General features: G+C 32.1%; 1 protein-coding gene across 3 annotated transcripts in view; it reads left to right on the forward strand.

Annotated features, from left to right (window-relative positions):
* Positions 1-18,831, forward strand: part of LOC100164473 (fat-like cadherin-related tumor suppressor homolog) — a 163,167-nt gene that overhangs the window by 130,011 nt on the left and 14,325 nt on the right. For all 3 annotated transcript variants that reach the window (XM_003242029.4, XM_003242028.4, XM_016801538.2), the window contains 10 exons: positions 4,906-4,967; positions 5,659-5,928; positions 7,775-7,930; positions 11,743-11,956; positions 13,152-13,530; positions 14,053-14,297; positions 15,004-15,190; positions 15,309-15,537; positions 16,389-16,641; positions 17,114-17,528. In XM_003242029.4, coding sequence (XP_003242077.1) covers positions 4,906-4,967; positions 5,659-5,928; positions 7,775-7,930; positions 11,743-11,956; positions 13,152-13,530; positions 14,053-14,297; positions 15,004-15,190; positions 15,309-15,537; positions 16,389-16,641; positions 17,114-17,528 — 2,410 coding nt within the window. The remainder of the gene's footprint in view (positions 1-4,905; positions 4,968-5,658; positions 5,929-7,774; positions 7,931-11,742; positions 11,957-13,151; positions 13,531-14,052; positions 14,298-15,003; positions 15,191-15,308; positions 15,538-16,388; positions 16,642-17,113; positions 17,529-18,831) is intronic.

Consider the following 18,831-nt stretch of genomic DNA (forward strand, 5'->3'; position numbering starts at 1 on the left):
TTTAACGGACACAATTGAAAATCCATCTGTATATATACATTCGTTGTATATATACTCTTTATGTCTGTATATATATAATAGAGAGAGAAACAGAGATATGTGTATACTTCACGCATGGTTCGTGCAATCGGCCCAGGTGTCCACCATAACCGGCTACATCGTGGCTTATATATTATTATATACAGCGTAAATGCGCCTGGGGCGTGTGGGATATATGATATATATATAATATTATATTAAGTCGTTGAATTCGATTTCCTCATTTTTTTTTTTTTTTTTTGATTATTATCGCTGATATGATTTTAACGTTTACCCGCGTAGTCGTAGTGTATAATATTGTCATCGTTGGACGCGTAAAACGTCCCGTCGCACATTTACCATATTACATATGCAATAGGTATAGGTATCTGCTATACTACCTACATAGTACATACATAACCGCCATCGATTCGTATATATATGACCGTTTATTTGCTCGTGCGATTCGCCACCTAGGAGCACTGCGCGCGTATTAAGCAACGTGTTTGTGGTATTTTTCCCAGAAAACTTTTTAATTAAACTATATACGAGTATAATAATATATACTCGTGTCAGTGGTGGTGCAGACGTACGATTTTTACAGCGAGTAAAACGCACACTATATTATAGTATAATAGTTTATCCATACAAGTTCGTTTACTCTTTCCACACACCCCCTACCACAGTCACTATAAGCGATTGCGTCCCACGCCTCTTTTTCTATGCTATATATATTATGTGTACCGGTCACTTCTAGACGGTATATTTTAATACAATACATATTATACAAGTGCCACTTTTTTAAACGTAGGACAATCACTTTATCGGTACCTACCCATATTTTCGGTGTTTTCGAAAACAATTTTTTACCCGTCTATTTATTAGAGTACTCGAAACACTATACGTTTTAGCAAATTAATTCCGATTTAATATTCTGTAGTAGAACATTTTTTCCAAAATGTTGATTCTTATGTTTAAAATATTCAATCAATAGTTTATTATTTACAAACATTTAAAATTTAAATGAGCAGAGTAGTAGTATATGTGTTCTTGATATATCACATGCAAACACTTTTTTATCTACATTTTAAATGTTTATAAATAATTTAGACTACATAGGTTCAATTTTTAATAACTGTAAGTATATCAAAATTCTCCTCAGCACATATTATGCAATTAAAATTAAAATCACTGTTTAAGAGGACGTCACACCCACATGTGTTATCTCCGTCTTACAAACGTACGACATAGGACATTTTCGTTCGCTAGTTTCAATAGGGTGCTGTGAGTTTTGCTATTAGAGTGAATTGTCAATTGACCTATTGTCGAACTTTTAGCTAACAACATATTATACCTGTGTTTTCTTGTTGGTTTTTTACGATATTTTAATTTTTAAATGAGTTATGAACATTTTCAAATTTAAATATTTTACATACTGATAACTCACTTAAAAATTAAAATATCGTAAAAAACCAACGAGAGAACATAGATAATGTTGTTACCTAAAAGTTTGATAATAGGTCAATTCACTCTAATATCAAAAATGGTAGCACCCTAATGAAACTAGCAAACAAAAATTTGCTATGTCATATGTGTGTAAGATGAGACAACACACGCGGGTGCGACGTCCTCTTAAGAATGAAAAAAATTAACTTCACATATTTTAGATTCTGAGCGGAGCGGGGAATGTATTGGTTTTACAATGATGTTTATTTCTTTTTTATTATGTAAACCCTTTTTCTCCCCCTAAACTTGCTCAAAAGTATTAAGTGTAACATCTTTTCTGAAAGGTAATGTTCTTGAACTGGTACTTTAGAGAAGTCATTTATAAAAAAAACGGTTAAAGGAGAAAAACGTAAAATTTCGCGATTTTATAATATTGAATAATTACGGACGACGTTTTCTACCAGAAATATTGCTTCAAATGAAAAATTACAATAGATCTTTTTTGTTGTATTTTGGATTTTGTTCCTTACGGTTTAAAGTTCGAAATTTTAACCATTTTTGAGCTATTTATAGACATTTTAATTTTGGGAGTTTTTTTGTTGTAACTCGGTTAAAAACATTCGTAAAAACTTTAAATTTGGGTTGTTTTCTTATATTAGCCTTACCTAAACATGGTAAAATTTTCAAAACATTTGAGCGACTTTTGAGCTTTTTATTTTATTTTTTATTTTTTTCATTTTTATGATATTTTCTAATTATAAATTATAATTATATAAATCGTTTTTAAGCTGTTATTATAACGCTTTGTTTATCTCCATAGAAACGAATAAAATTAAATAAAAAAGATTCCTTCATCCGCTCAGAATCGTTTTTTATCGAATGCAATCATTGCATTCAAATCGAATGTAACCTACTGTACAGCAGAGCGACATCCACTTACCCACTTTTTATTAATAACATTATATAGTTATAACAATTTAAAATTTAAAATAAAAAACCTCATAATGTGACTTTTGATACTAGTGTCTTCAAAAAAAAATTACATCAGTATATTTAAAACTCTACGCCAGAAAAAGCGGCAATGCATCGACATTTTTACCCATTTTTCACCCCTTGATTCGTGAAAACCGGTGACAGGAATATCGTCACAGATCTCGTTCACATGTTATAATATAGTCAGTGTACAAAAAAAAAATTGCACAATATTTGATCTCCGATGTATATTATCTATAAAAGGTAATGAACTATGACGTGCTTTTTTTTATCTGTTTCGCATTTGATAGTAGTATTTTTTTTTCAAACTAATTTATTATTATTTTTTATTTACATATTGGGATAGGTACATCTCTTGCGTATTGTAATTCGAAATATTGTATTTACGTATATTTGTTTTTAATTTTTTATGTTCCTGGACAAAATAAATTATCGTTATTGGCGCAATTCGGTCCCTTTTTATGATTATCTGTCATATTTTGTTTTACAGCCGTTATTGTTATAATCTAGGTTAGTTTGTATATCTACAAAAAAAATATATATATCGGTATATAATATAATAAATATCATTCATATATGAATTTGTGTCGGGTATATACATCATAATAATACATAACGTCTAATAACACATTTGTTAATCTAGTTAAAAACCTGACTTAAAAACATGGTAGTCTCTTTTAATGATCACCTGTCAAATTGTATTCCTTTTTCCAGCCATTTATCGTTATTGCATGGGGATAAAAAGATCCCATTTTATTTTCATTCATTTCCGTTTCATACAGTTTTCTGTAACGCTAACCGAAAAAAGCAAATTTAAAAAAATATGTTATTATGAAGAAAAAAATACACATCAAAACTAACTACCAAGTGCAGGAACATTTGCTAATGTAATGTGTGTGTGTATGTATATTGTTTTTTGCCATACCGTATAAAGTTATGTTCATATTGTGCGTTTTAAAGATATTGATTTAGTGTCTTTTCTCTGAAGTTATGCCAATTATTTTTAGCACTTTGTATAAAATGAATATTCCTTGTTGATTATTTTGAACAAGTTTTAATTATTAAACAAAATACCATTTTCCATCCAAAGCTATGCTTAAATTTGGTCACATTGAAACCTGAAGTTCCTCGAATTAAACTCCGCTGCAAGAGTTTGATAGACTACCCTATGTATATGTATTCATGTATATACTATATAATATATCATATACATAATATAATATATTATTATATGTTTGTATATTAATTTTGAAACAATTTGAATTCATTGTTGCACATAATCCAAAACATGATCGTCTAAACTCGATTATTTTAAACTTAAGCACAACCATTACGGCAATTACCATAATTCAAATTATCCTCTGGACATTGGCAAAATAATGGTATGCAGACGCACCATCGATTATGTATGTACAATTAGGTATATATATATATATGTACTGTATGTACACACACAGAGTCTTTGGGGTATCGTAGGGCTTTAATACTTGTATATTAACTTGAGAAGACACTGATATATTTTACGACCATTCGGCCAATAAGTTAGCTCCAGCGATCTCGATACACATTAATTAACGGTGTTAATAATTTATTGGCGTTTCCAGTGAAAATAAAGCTTATATAATATCCAGACAACAACCGCTTTGCCACAATTAATCTATTATTCATTCATAAACGATGACTGCGCAGCTATACCCATATTACCCAAGAAAAAAATCGATAACTCGTTTATTATTGTAAAGTAAAAGTATATTATTGGAGTTCGGGTATGACTTTTATAGTTTTATCACTAATTCTACTTATTTTATGATGGATAGTAATAATATAGACAAAGGAATTCCGCAAAGTAAATGGTGAATTATCGTTGTTCTTTTATGTAATCACTCTTTAAACTTTAATTGACGCGCAACATCTGTGCGTACATTCAAACTCTATAAAAAGTACAACTTAAAAAATAAAAGCCTAATGAAACTATATAATATTATACTGACGTATAACACATAACTACACGAAGTATCCTACACAATACGTATTGTATATTATACGTGACGAGTACTTAAATAATAATTGGTCGACAGTAAATAATTACTATATACCTACTAATTCTAATTTGTGTCTCGCTGGTAAAATAATAAACGGGAAGGAAAAGGATATAATTATAGCGTGTGCGATTTAGAAAAGCACAAAAGGACATCGTAACATCGCGCAGGTATAGGTAGGAGAGCTGATGCCTATTGTATTCGAACCCGACGGGAACGTATACTGTATTACTGTGTGTGTATATATATATATATATTATAGTTACCCGTCATTCGCATCCATTACAGTTCTGACGATGATACGACGAGAAAATGGATGGGGCTATGCGCGGGGAGGCTTTAAAATACAATTGTTATCGTTTTTGAAAAATGAACCGGCGATAAGAAATTTCTACTTTTTTCTTTTCAGGTCTCATAACCACTACTGGACGGAAACTTGACAGGGAGACCGAATCCGAACACATACTGGAGGTAATATACGTTTATAATTATCATGTCGAATGTACGAGCAGTTTTATACCGCATAATAATCATAAAACATACGAAAACACGATTTGTTGGTAGTGTTTACATATTATAATACCGAACGCTGCTGCAGTGTAATTATTATGACGTCTGGGTTAATGCCGTTAATGGACGTATTTGTTTTGGATAGTAACATTTCCGAGTCTTATAACAACCAAACAAGCTCTTTCTCTACACCCCAAAATACCCGTAAAATTATGGCAGTTTTATGCAACGAAATTCAACGTAAATAACGCGCAGCAGGTCCTATCCAGAACCGCGTTATTATTCTTTTTATGATGTCATCGTCTCGCCCCGTTCAGACTTTTACACTTTTTACCAAAAATATTTTAATTCACAGTTATAATTATTTTCAAGAAAAGTTTTTTTTAATTCACAAAAAAATATTTATACTATATTTAAAAATTTTAAATTCTCTTAACCAACTATTTCGTTTAAACTCGTATAAGACGCTGCTTTATAATCACTTTATAATTACCGACCTTTTCCGGGGGATGTCTGCCGTGGTTATGTGCAGAACATATTAACATATCATGGTTGCTTATTCAAATTTCCAATCCGTCGGCGACGTGTTTCTGCTGCGATTTTTTTACAATCATATTATTATAATATCGCATATGTATTCATTACGATATAGGTAACGGTGATCGATGACGGCGTGCCCGTTCTCTCGTCTACAACCAGCGTGGTGATCGCGGTCGAAGACGTAAACGACAACGCCCCGGAAATGTTGAAAAAGGCGTACCGGTTCAAGATCCCAGAGACACAGCCGGTGCAGGAGCCGCTGGTGCAGGAGAACAGCACGACATCGGCCACTGCGGAGACTGCCGAAATCGACGAGCTGCTCGACAAGAAGCCATGGACGTGTTTCGGGCCCAATGACATCGCAGGACCGGCGTTGTTCAGGGTTGGTATAACATGTGTGTTTAAACTTAACGATTTCGGGGCTGTCGATAATATGATTGATATGCAAGATCGTGGGCGTAACTATAAACCTTGGTGTAAGAGACATATAGGCGCCAACTAATGGTAAAATAAGGTTTAGGTTATAGGCTTACCTATTGGTACAGACTCTATAAAGTAACACACGGAATAGGTAGACCAAATCCCTGCACTACCCGCATACAATAGTATTTTGTTGATAAAAAAATTTAAATATTTTAAACAAATTTTTTTATTTTACCAACCTGAGTAATAAATAATAATTTATATGTAATATCGATATTTATGTTATATGATATTTAAATGCATGCGTGTTAGCAGTACAAATTTAATTGAAATTAATTTCTTGATTAGACACTCCTCGCAAAAAAATTCTGGTTTCGCCACTGAGACAGAGTCGTATAAACAGTTATAATAGTTTATAATAACACTATAAAATACGGTTTGTCGTACAGGCGTTGGTTTATGTTAAACATATTGTTATAATATAGGTATTTTCAAATTTGTTTAGCAAAAATTAAGTTGACAATATCCTGTAGGTATACGCATATGTCTAAACAAATCTCGCTCAAAAAAATTCTGTAAACCCCCTCCCCACAAGTTACGCCAGCGTTCATGATTATTCGCAGCAGCTATAATACTATAATAGTGTACGATAAATGTCCGTATAGTGTAATATTCTTTATTGTTTTTTAACGGCTTATTATGATGTATGTTAATGAAGTGCATATATTACATTTATGTTATATATAATTGCCCAGTTACCCTGCACGTCTCACCCGTAATATTTGTGGTGACCAATAATATTGAAATAACTAAAAAATCATCTGACGATTGTTGTTAACTGCTGCTGTTCCATCATAAATCACTCCTTTGCATAAGAACAATATATATTGTATGTTAATACAATGAAATATTGTTTGTAATCATAATAGCATAATATATGATTCGAATTATTATTCGAAATTGAATTTCAAATTCATCTAATTAAAAATGTTTACGAAAAATTAGGTATTCGACCTTATTTATTTTATATACCTAGTGATAGCCTTTTAATATAATATTATGTTTTGTCTCGAAAAACAACGCCTCGCTCATTAAATAGGTAATAATTATTATTTTGAATCGGATAAGGCTTATGATATGGAAACAAAATATACATTAACCATATTATATGGTTTGTAATTTGTAATAATTAATGATGAAAAATATTAAAATCCCAACCAAACGTAATATAATGTGTATTACATGTTACTGCTGCAGATTAACCAAGTTCAACGCTCAAACTATCCGTACAAATTATACAATAAATTAGATTGCATATAAATCTAGTGTTATATTTATCATTTTCGTTTGAAAATCTACATGAAAAATATTTATGATTAAGAATAATACTCAAAACAAAAAATTAAAAATAGATGACAATTTAATTTTTTCACAATGTGTCTGAGTAAATAATATTTTCTTGTGTTAAAAACAATCACGCTGTATATTCCATGTGGTATTATTGATTGTTTTTTTTTTTTTTATAATGGGCGAACTTTTAGAAGTCATTTTAGAAACTATTTAGTGATTGCCAAAATAAAGTGCTTATATACACAAGTTCTACTCCTTCTACCCCCCCCCCCCATTAATCGCTTTACCTATGTATAGGTACTTTTTAAACAATATGACCTCTAACACTTAACGAATATATCATTGAATTATCTATATTCATCTCTATAGTAATGTTTTAAACTATTTATCAATCTCTACGGCGCTATATAGTTTCCAGGGTTCTTATGCGTTTTTGTGTACATAATTGTCTATAGATCGTGGCCAGCGACAAGGATTCTGGAGACAATGCTCGGTTAACGTACACTATGAAAGCCGCACAAGGATACGACGATATATTTTCCGTGGAACCCGACACCGGTGTAATATATTCGGACCACTCGTTCCGGGGCAACCAAGACTTTTCATTCTACGTGAGTAAAACTAATTTTAAACTATACTACCAATAATAATTGATATTTTAATAATTAAAGAATCGTTTGGTGGGTATGTATATTATATTGTGTGTAAAGGGAAGAAATCTATTTACTGCGTTTCGCTCATTTGATATTCGGCAAATTAAAAACGTGTACCTACAACTAAGGCGTTTTGTAATGGCTGTTATTTATTATTCAACCACCAACGACAGTATATATGAATACTAGTATAATAATTATTGATCCTTCTTAGCATAAAATATTATCGGAATATTTTTTCTACTAGGTAGTTTATGATTTTTAATGATATGAAAATCTGTTACTGCAGTTCAATGTAATAACTATATCTGCCACTTTAAACACCCGTAATTTAATTTCGTAAATGCACGTCATAATTAATATTACAAAGCCACGAGATGTCATTGTTGCATTTAACAATGCCATTAAAATCAATAACATTCTGTAAACTATAATATACCATGAGGAAGTAATGGAAAAATGGATAAATCAAATACATACTGTAATAGGAGGCGTCATGTTGTTCCTTGTTTTATTTAATTTTTTATCTATTAATTTTTTACACACAACTAGTGCTGTTTAATTACACTCCATGTTAAACATTTTAATTAAATGACACAAAATAATAGGGTTAATATTTTCAATGCACTATTATTATTAACCGAAAGTATGATGTTTATAAGAGGCTTACGTTTCGAACCTGATGCACTGCTAAAATATTTAAATATTAATATTTTACTTCTATAATATAGTAGGTAAAGGCCTCTAATTTAATTACTAAATTAAATACCAAAATATTTTTGTTAACTCAATCTTATTCCATAAACTCTTAACGTACCTATATAATACACAGGATGAATCACCACCAAACATGCTCGCCCCCATTTTAACATAAATATTTTTTTTTTTTGGGCCGGATACACGTTTTTGTTTCTGACTGATTTTTCGTAAGGTTTACGTTGTTATGGTTACTTATTAACAAAAACGTATTTTTGTGGTTCATAGATTTTCCTTGGAGAGGAAAAATATCGAGTACCGTGCTATGGTTTTTTTTTTAATATATAGGTAATAAATGTATTCAGATTCTGATTTTGGAATTTTTTAAGTATATTATGTAAGTATGCTTAGGACTAAATATTTCCTTTTATTTAGATTTTTTTATACCACTTTAGGAATATCCTGTGGTGATACAAACTACTTTTTTCAAATGAGAACCAATCTTTTTTTCTGTAAATTATTAAGCCGATTATTATTATTTTTTTTTTAATGATATATCTAAATCAAAATTTAAACGATTAGCTACTGAGCTAATTAATATGTATATAAACTAAAGATAATAGTTTTTTAAAATTATTTTACAAAAATATAAAACAGGTGTGTCATTGTGGTGTAGTATTGGATCTAGTATTTATTGATTCTAGGACGTGTCTCCCTTGTGCTTTTTCCCCATGAACGAGACATTTCCAGGGACAAAAAATTAGTACCTACTGTTTATGAGATTTTTTATTAAATTATTGTTAAATTAATATATAAATATAATTCAATATTGCTTTCACATAACTTTGGCTATCAATCATTCATTACCCATTTAATTAAGTAATAACTAATTAATCCATAACGTAAATGATGATAGTCGATAGATGTCGATATGATGATCGTATATTTCGGGTAAAACAAAAGAACCTATTTTAAAATTATAATATATATTTTGAAAACATTTCCAATATGGCCATATTATATGAGTGACCAACTTCTTTTTTACAAATAAAAATCACCCTCTTTAGATCTCTTCCTATAAAACCACATAACATTCCTTAAAAATCTAAATATTTTGGAATATAGTGTATGTAATATGTATGTAAAAGTATTCCAAAAATCAGAATTTGAACAAATCATTTTTAAATAAAAAAATCAGGGGTGTACACGCTTGATGAATCTCCCTGTATATATGTTGTAATACCTACCTATATTAACTTTTACGCAATTTTACACCAACTATTGTTTAAAATTGATTTATTTATTCTTTCCTTTCGAAATAATTTACCGATATTATTTTTCTTTCGTATTAAGTGACAACCCAATTAATTATTCCGTTTTGAATATACCGGCAAAAGATGACTTATAATATATACTTATATACAATATGCATATATATATATACACTCAAACCGCATTTTCCGTTCTAATGCTAATTTATTTACCAATGCGTACCGGAGCAGAGGGCGTATACCTTTAATACTATTCTGATTATAATTCCATTTGGTTTATTACACCATTATTCGTTCCATGCATATATATTCGTTGTCGCGGTCGTCTTCGTTGGTATGAAAACATCAAAATCCAATTTATTTTCATACGGAATTTCGATGTATAAGCCAAACACATTTTTCCTCGGGAGAAAAAGGAACTTTTTTTGTTTGACACATATACGCGTTCGAACCATCATTATTTACTCCGGATCGAACATCTAAACTCATCCGTATCTTGGATTCATTCCACTTTACACTACTGTATACGGTTTAAATCACGAAAATCGTTTAGCTTCCGCGCACTCCTTGAAGATTTGTTTTTAATCTTCGTCATTTGGACGTTTTTATTTTGTTTTATCCGAAAGTCTTTTAAGTATATTTCAAATTTTAAACCACAAAATATATAAATATTTATAGGCTCCAAGAGTTAATGAATATATTTTGGGTTTAATATACAGAATCTTATACAATATTTCCTTACATAATATTTTCCAAACAAGATGGAATAAATGTAAAATAATAATCAATGATTCATAATAATAATCCATTCAAGCCTTAGTATGAAATACTAATTACTATTTTTATTAACAATACCTTTTAATACTTTTATAATAGGTACTGCCTTCTTGCGTTTATTTTTATGACCTGTAGGTATATGTGTATTGTGTATACTTGCCAAAATAATATTGCTGCGTTAAGCTTAAATTCAAATCTGGGTTAATATAAATATTAAAAGCTCGAGAAATTTAGATCTTAAAGTTATGTACCTACAAATACTTGTTTGTTTGTAACTTTTTCAATTTTGAACGAATCGTGACAAAGTTTCATGTGAATATTCTAAACAATATCAAATATATATATTGTACAGGTATAATATTTATGGTATATTTCGTCTCGTATAATGTTCCATTTAAAAAGTATTTGTATACATAATGTTATTTATAATATTATATTATATTAAAATAATATAATATATTTATTATGAATATTTTATATTATTATAACAGATTCGTTAAATTGCAATTCCTATAAAGGTATATATAGGTACTCAAAAAGCTGTCACACTTTTTACATAATCCGACAAAAATATTTATTTTTTTCTTTACAAGATTACTAGGTAAGAAAAATAATTATCTTCTTTGATAAAAACAATCGTTTTTTATTTTTTTTTATTTTTTTATATTTGGATAGTCTCGTTTATTATAATAAGTCAACCAAGTGGATAATGTGCACACACATACTATCAAATACATAGTAAATGCATATACGCATAATACTTATACGTTCAATATGCACCCTTTTACTTAAACCTCAAAAATTGACTCGTATATTATTAATGAACTCTATCTCCGCGTAACATATAAATATATAGGATACATATTATTTATTTTCTATAACATCTCATTAGTACTAACGAGGAGGTGGTCGTCATATTTCACTGGAAAAAAATAAATGAAAACATAAATGACCTCGAATACGAATCGCTTAACAAAGATAATAGTTACTACCTATATCAGATTGACAATTTTTTTCGTGATTTAGATAAGAGCCACCGACAACGGGTCGCCGAACATGAGTGCCGTAGCGAAAGTAATCGTTGAAGTGCTGAAAATACCAGAAAACTCTAAACACGTGCCTGAAATCCAAAATCCGAATCAAAAAGTAGACATTACAGAAAGCGATACCGTCGGCTACATAGTGGCACTTATCAATGCTGTGGACAAAGACCAGGATTACCTTTGGTACCGGATAGAAAGTAAGTTCACCGTCATCAATTAATCAATTATTTATATCACTCCGAGTTCCTATAGCAGTCATCCTCTATCAAATTGAGCTAGATCAAATGTTCGTTTGCCTAAGGGCTTTAATTATAACGAGGGTAAAATTAATATAAAATGTTAGACAATTTGAGCATAATATAAAACTACAACAAAAACTGGAAATGTGTAATTTGATGAAAGAACTTAAACCCCCTCACTTACCTTTTCTGAAACAACTTAATCATCCGTACTTCATTTCTGTGGCTTTTTATTACAATAAAAAGCCTTGGAAAATATTTTGGAAATACCAACTTCAAAACACCCAGTAACACAATTACGCGTTCGAGTATAAAGCACTATCTATATTTATGATATTGAAAAGTAAATACAAACGAAACCATTTTTTATGTGTTCCTTGTCTTTTGCGTCCATTCCCAATACCAAAATTCTATTTATTTTTTCGTCTTGAATCTAAACACAACAATAAAATGCTTATTAATGTTTGTATTTTAAATTCTTTATGAAATGTTTTTTTTTTTTTTTTTTGTAAGCACTTTAGTGCAATTCTACATTTAATTCATAAATGTCAGACACAAACTGCTTTTCTGTACTATACTATTACGAAATTATTTTTACATATATATTATTATTCAACGTATTAAAGACTTTTATTTTATTATTTTCAAAAAGATTACTTTAAATTTTTCTTCGCAGTTAAAAGTTTTACATTCTTTTCTAAATACTGTAGGTGGCCATGCACTTGTGAATTTATAAAATACTATTAATATGCAGGTTTTATAGAATATTTTTTTATAACATTCAAGTAAAATAAACCAGTACACGCGCGTTCCCAATAAAGTTTTTATATTAATCATAAACGCGTATAGTATATGACATAAGGTGTACACCTACACATATTAAAAACATATTCCCGTGAATATGAATAAAACTATATTAAGTTATACAGCACTGCGCAATATCCGACGTACATCAGTATTGGTTCGTGCAGTCAATATTCGTGTAGACGACCGGCGTATAGGCGTGCAAAAGACGGTTCATATTGTTTGGTTTATACCTATATACCTAAGCTCGAATTAAACTTCATTATAATATCACCATACAACACTGCCTATAATATGTATTAGGTATATTATATTATAAATTATGACAATGTGCATTCGTGTTTCAAAGGCGGTGATCCAAATTCGGATTTCATGATCGAGGACGACGGCAACGTGTTGCTGGCCCGGCAGCTCGACTGGGAAAAGCAAAAGGAATACAACCTGACCGTGGCTGTGACGGATGGCGTTTACACGACGGCCACACAGCTGTTCGTCAGCGTCAAAGACATCAACGAGTACAGGCCGAAGTTCTCGCAGGACCTATACGAGGTGAACGTTACGGAAAACGCAGAAATCGGTTCGCCTGTCGTGCGGCTGATGGCCACCGACGACGACCAGGACCTGAGGCTGTTGTACGGCATACACAGCGCGCAGCACGTCAACTCGGTCAAATCGTTTGCAGTCGACTATCAGTCGGGAGTCGTGTCGGTGCAACAACCGTTGGACAGGTAATATTATATACACACGCTTATTTTATATAATTAGATACCTGTCTCCTCCTATTTTACGTGAAACTATATAATTTAAAAGAAATTCGATTATAAAATAATATAGTGTTTAAATAGATAATTTTTAATCTTCAAGATTTATATTTTCTGAACGCAATGAATTGACTTAAAATATATAGGGACACATTTGAATACGGCATGCCACCTTGTAATATTCCACATATCTTTTTTTACATCTTTTTGTTAGTTTTTCCTTAAGAGAAACTATACTGTTTAGATCTAAAATGTTCCTCTCTGTCAAGTTACGCTCTAATAACATTTATAAAAAGTATCATTCTTTATCGTAATACCACGGATTAACAAATATAAGCTTTTTTCTATCTTGCACTAATCATTATATTTATAATATTCGTATACTACATTTTTTTTTTAATTATATTATACTTCAACGACATAAAGTTCACCCCATGTGAACTGCGGTATCAATCTGCGAATTAACATTATTGAGCTTTACGTTTACAGAGAAAGCATTGCCAGACACGAGCTTACCGTGGTGGTCAAAGATCAGAGCACACCGTCCAAAAAGAACTTTGCGCGCGTTGTGATCACAGTGATCGATAGCAATGATCACGCACCCGAATTCAGTTCCAACATCGTGCAAGGTCGGGTATTTGAAACCACTGCCGTGGGCACTAGTGTTCTGCAATTGTTGGCCACGGACAAAGATCACGGGGAAAACGCCGCCGTGTCGTATCAAATCATATCAGGTAAGTTTTCCGCGTAATTGTCACAACTATATATATTGAGTTTTCCCTCACAATGAGTAGAAATATTGCAATATCGTTTTCTTTATTATTTTCATTATTTTTATCATTGTATGTATTTACACTATAAATACATCTCGTATACATCTCGCGGGCTCACGACCGTTATGATTATTAAATAAATACATTATGTGTAACGCAGTATTCGTATTTAAACGGATATCGTTTCGGTTGTAAATATTTATAAAACGAAAATGCGCGTATTTTAGACTGACGTGTGTACACAAAGATAGATGACAAAATTCGATTATACATATGTATAGCTCTAGCTCGGCTCTTTCCTGTCAACCGGAATTAAATTCGCGATATGGACCGATGAAAACATAAAAATAAATATTGCACTGCGTCTCGTGTTATATGCATTAATCTAGTGATGGCGTAGACCAGGGGAAACACCCCCCCCCCCCCCATATCGTCCTGTCCGTCTTTATGCAAACAACATAATATGTAAATACTATTTATGATTCGGATTCCTGCAAAATATGTTGTCATCATATGATTCAATTTCATTTTTTATATTATTAATATGATGACGATTGACTACTACAATAATAGATAGAGTGTGTAAATACCCCCCTCCCCTTCTAAATAAGATCCTAACTACGTTCTTACGTTTTTCTAACCCGCAAAACACCTTTAAACGCTGCAGGAAACATCGGCAACGTGTTCAGCATCGACAGTAAGCTGGGCACACTGCACCTCATGAAAGAGCTGGACATGTCCGTGTCGTCAGAATACACATTGATCGTGAAAGCCGTGGACTCGGGATCGCCGCCGCTGTACTCGACCATACCCGTGTACATAATGGTCGTAATGGCCGACAACGCTCCGCCCAAGTAAGTATAGTACCTATTCCGCTTGGACTGCGTGTAATAGTCTTACAACATAATACCCACTCATAATATTATGTATTAACGGTGTTTTTTCTCCCTTACTTTCGAAAAATAAAAAAAGGTTCAACAATCCCGAGGAATCAGCTGAAATCTACGAGAACGAACCGTCCGGGACCGTGGTCAAACGTCTACAAGCCAGGAGCACGTCGTCTCTGCTGTTCGAACTGGTCGAGGGCGACACGTACAGCCTGTTCGCGGTGAATCCCAGTACCGGCGTGTTGGTCACCAGACGGCCTTTGGACTACGAATCGTGTCACGTGTACAACCTGAGCGTCACTGCTACGAATATGGTAAGCGACGGAAATGACAACACGTGACTACCTGCTTTTAATTATGATTTAAACTTGCTCGGAATTCAATGGTCTCGTACATATTTTATGCATTATATTACGTGAGTAGGTATATCTAGGAAAGTCGCCTATATTAATTTGTTGGGAATAATCTCTGAAATACTGACTCTATTTACGTCCGGTTTTTTTTTATATATCTATTGTTGATAATGGGAATTTCTGCCCCCGGAAAACGAGATCGGTGAAATAAGAATACAAGGGGTATTAGCGATTTTTACCATGACATTTAAAAAATAAATTATTAGAACTTATTCATCACTCTGAACAATTTAATATATATTGTTTCCAGTGGAAAATTGTAAACATATTTTGTACTATTAATTGTATAGATTTATCCAATGGCGTATCCAGATTTTTTTTTGGGGGGATGGGGGTTAAATTATTTTTTAACGAATTTTATCTGAAAATAATTTATTAATGAAAATGTTGTTATTATTATTTAACAATTTTTGGGGAGTTCAACCACCTAACCATTCCCCTGGATACGCCACTGGATTTAACGTTTTCTAATTATTATGATTGATTTAACATCTTGCGTCTAATTATCCTATTATCTGCATTTACTGGTGCAGACATTAATGTTACATTCATTTTCAAAAATGCATAGTACCTTTTTATAAATTGTAGTATAAATTTCTTATATCATGATGTTATTATGATCCATTGAATTCACAGTTACTGTTATCTCTATATATATATATATCTATGTAATTATATAAATCACTTTATGCATCTCAATATAACTGCGGTTGAATAAAATGTAACCCCCCTCGCTGTTTTCTCTTCTACAGGCCGGTTCGAAAGCTGTGTGCCACGTGTCGGTGCACGTGCTTGACAGAAACGACAATTCGCCCGAATTGGTGAACACAAGCTACAAGGGTGTCATCAGTGAAGCGGCGCCGATCGGTTCGCTGGTCCTTCTCAATGACACATTGCCGATGCTAATCAAAGCTTCAGACGCCGATTCCGGTTCAAACGGCTTACTGCAATACGAAATAGTGGAATTTCTCCAGAGCCGAATGTTTCACGTTGTTTCCAACACAGGTAAGCGCATCTCGATGGCAACCACCCGACACCGCGGTGGTGTATTTAAGTAGAAGGTGACAATGAAGAAAATCCCAGCTTTTTAATTTTAGGTATATAAAACATATTGAAGTAATCTCGAAGATTTTTATATTTTTACTTGATATTATACTACTTATAAAAGTCAAACGCTCTGTAGTTTTATATTCTTCAATATATTGATGCATCCGTGTATCGCGTAACATTTATGTGGATTTAAAAAAAATTAATAATATATATCTAAATTTAGTTTTGTAAATATATTTCAAAAATAAATATAGTCTCAAATACGCCACTGCGGCTTACAGACGACGATATCAATAACATATATTACAGTAATAATATATGATACATAATATACATAATATACTACACACAAATATATACATATAATAATATATAATACAATAATATTATCGATTGTTGACTGGTGTTATTCTTTCGTCGTTCGTAGGTGCCATCAGGACGACAACGCTGTTGGACTACGAGACGTCGCCGAATATAACGTTCCGCGTCAGAGTCATCGATCAAGGAAACCCGAGGCGGACCTCAGACGTACTGGCCAAAGTATTCATCTCGATTTTGGACGTGAATGACTGTCCACCAGTATTTACCAGCTACGAGTACAATGCGTCCGTGTTAATTCCCACCTATGTCAATGTGGCAGTCGTCCAACTAAACGCTACCGATGGAGATTCTCCTGGGCAGACGAAATTGACGTATTCGATTATCGGCGGAAACGAGGCAAACGTCTATACAATCGACGCCGATAGAGGACTTATCACAGTTAAAGAACCCAGTTTGGGTTTCAAGTCGAGTCCTCATAATTTGGCCGTTTCCGTCACAGACGGAAAATACTCCAGTCAATCGTAAGATTTCAAATATATATACGTTACCGTTAACTAGTTTTAGTCTGGTATATTATAACGCTTATCGACCCCTGCAGTTTCCCATTGAAGCGAGGTATCCCCACAACTATTACAAAACGTTTAATTCCATGTTTTCTAATGAACTTATAGATATCTAATACTCAGTGCACACCTTCGATGTAACTCCAAACTTTTTTTGTTCCGGCGTTTGTACTGTCATTAGAATCATTGTTCACTTTGCATGTAACTCGTGAGTCGTATGCCGGTTTTTTAGTTTTTTATAATAATATGAATTTAAATAATAAGATTATTATGACGCGGCGTCCTGTGTAGGCAATTTAACTACACCACAATTGCGACTCACGAGTCCGTTTTTTCGATTATTCCCAATATTATTATCTAATAATTATTATTACATTAAACGCACGGTAAAACTACATCAGGTTAAATGATTTGAATCGCTGATTTAATTATAAACGACCGGCTGCAATGCTGTAGAGTGTAGATAATAGTGGTGACTACTGACTAGTTCAATGCTGTCGACTTTCATAAATAATATACAAAGTTCATATACTTCACCAAACTCCATAGCTGGTAGACACTTGTGTGACTTGACGCCAGCTTCTGCCCCAAAGTGTTTGTTCCATTTTTATTTTATTTTATAACTTTTTCGATATTTTTTATAATTTATGTCGATTAAAATTGTTTACACAAATTTTATAAAAAAAAATTTTACATTTTTTCTAAATAACTAAAATTATTAATAATATGTACCTACCTATAGTTTTTTTATTACAATACATAATTTCAGTGAGATTTTCGAGATTTAAACTATTTAAAGTGCATTTTTGAAGATTTTAATGAATTTTTATGGTTTTTATTTGCATTTAATTTACAATATTCACAGCCCAATAATTATTATAAATATTAATAAAAACTAGTTAAGTGACATAATGACCCGAGTTTATTTTCTGGCTATGTGTTGTAAAATTGAAAAAAAACCTGCATAATATATATAAGCGTAGCGCAGCTGTGGTGGCTGAATAGGGGCTAAACACTCCAATTAAAACAATAATAAATACATCTATAACTCTCCTCCCCTAAAAAATGTATCATTATTTGAACCCGAATCAATCCTAAATGAATAAATGGAAACTTGCTGTGCTGCATAGTAAGTTTCGAGTGTCAAGTATCGTTATTGAATAGGTTAGGTTAGGACGTTAGGTCACTGTAATAAAGTTGTTAAATTTGAATTGAATGCGAAAACTCTTCCGAGTGGTGACTCCAGATGTTGTGTTAGCCT

The sequence above is a fragment of the Acyrthosiphon pisum genome, chromosome A1 (genome assembly GCF_005508785.2).
Source record: "Acyrthosiphon pisum isolate AL4f chromosome A1, pea_aphid_22Mar2018_4r6ur, whole genome shotgun sequence".
Taxonomy (NCBI): Eukaryota; Metazoa; Arthropoda; class Insecta; order Hemiptera; family Aphididae; genus Acyrthosiphon; species Acyrthosiphon pisum.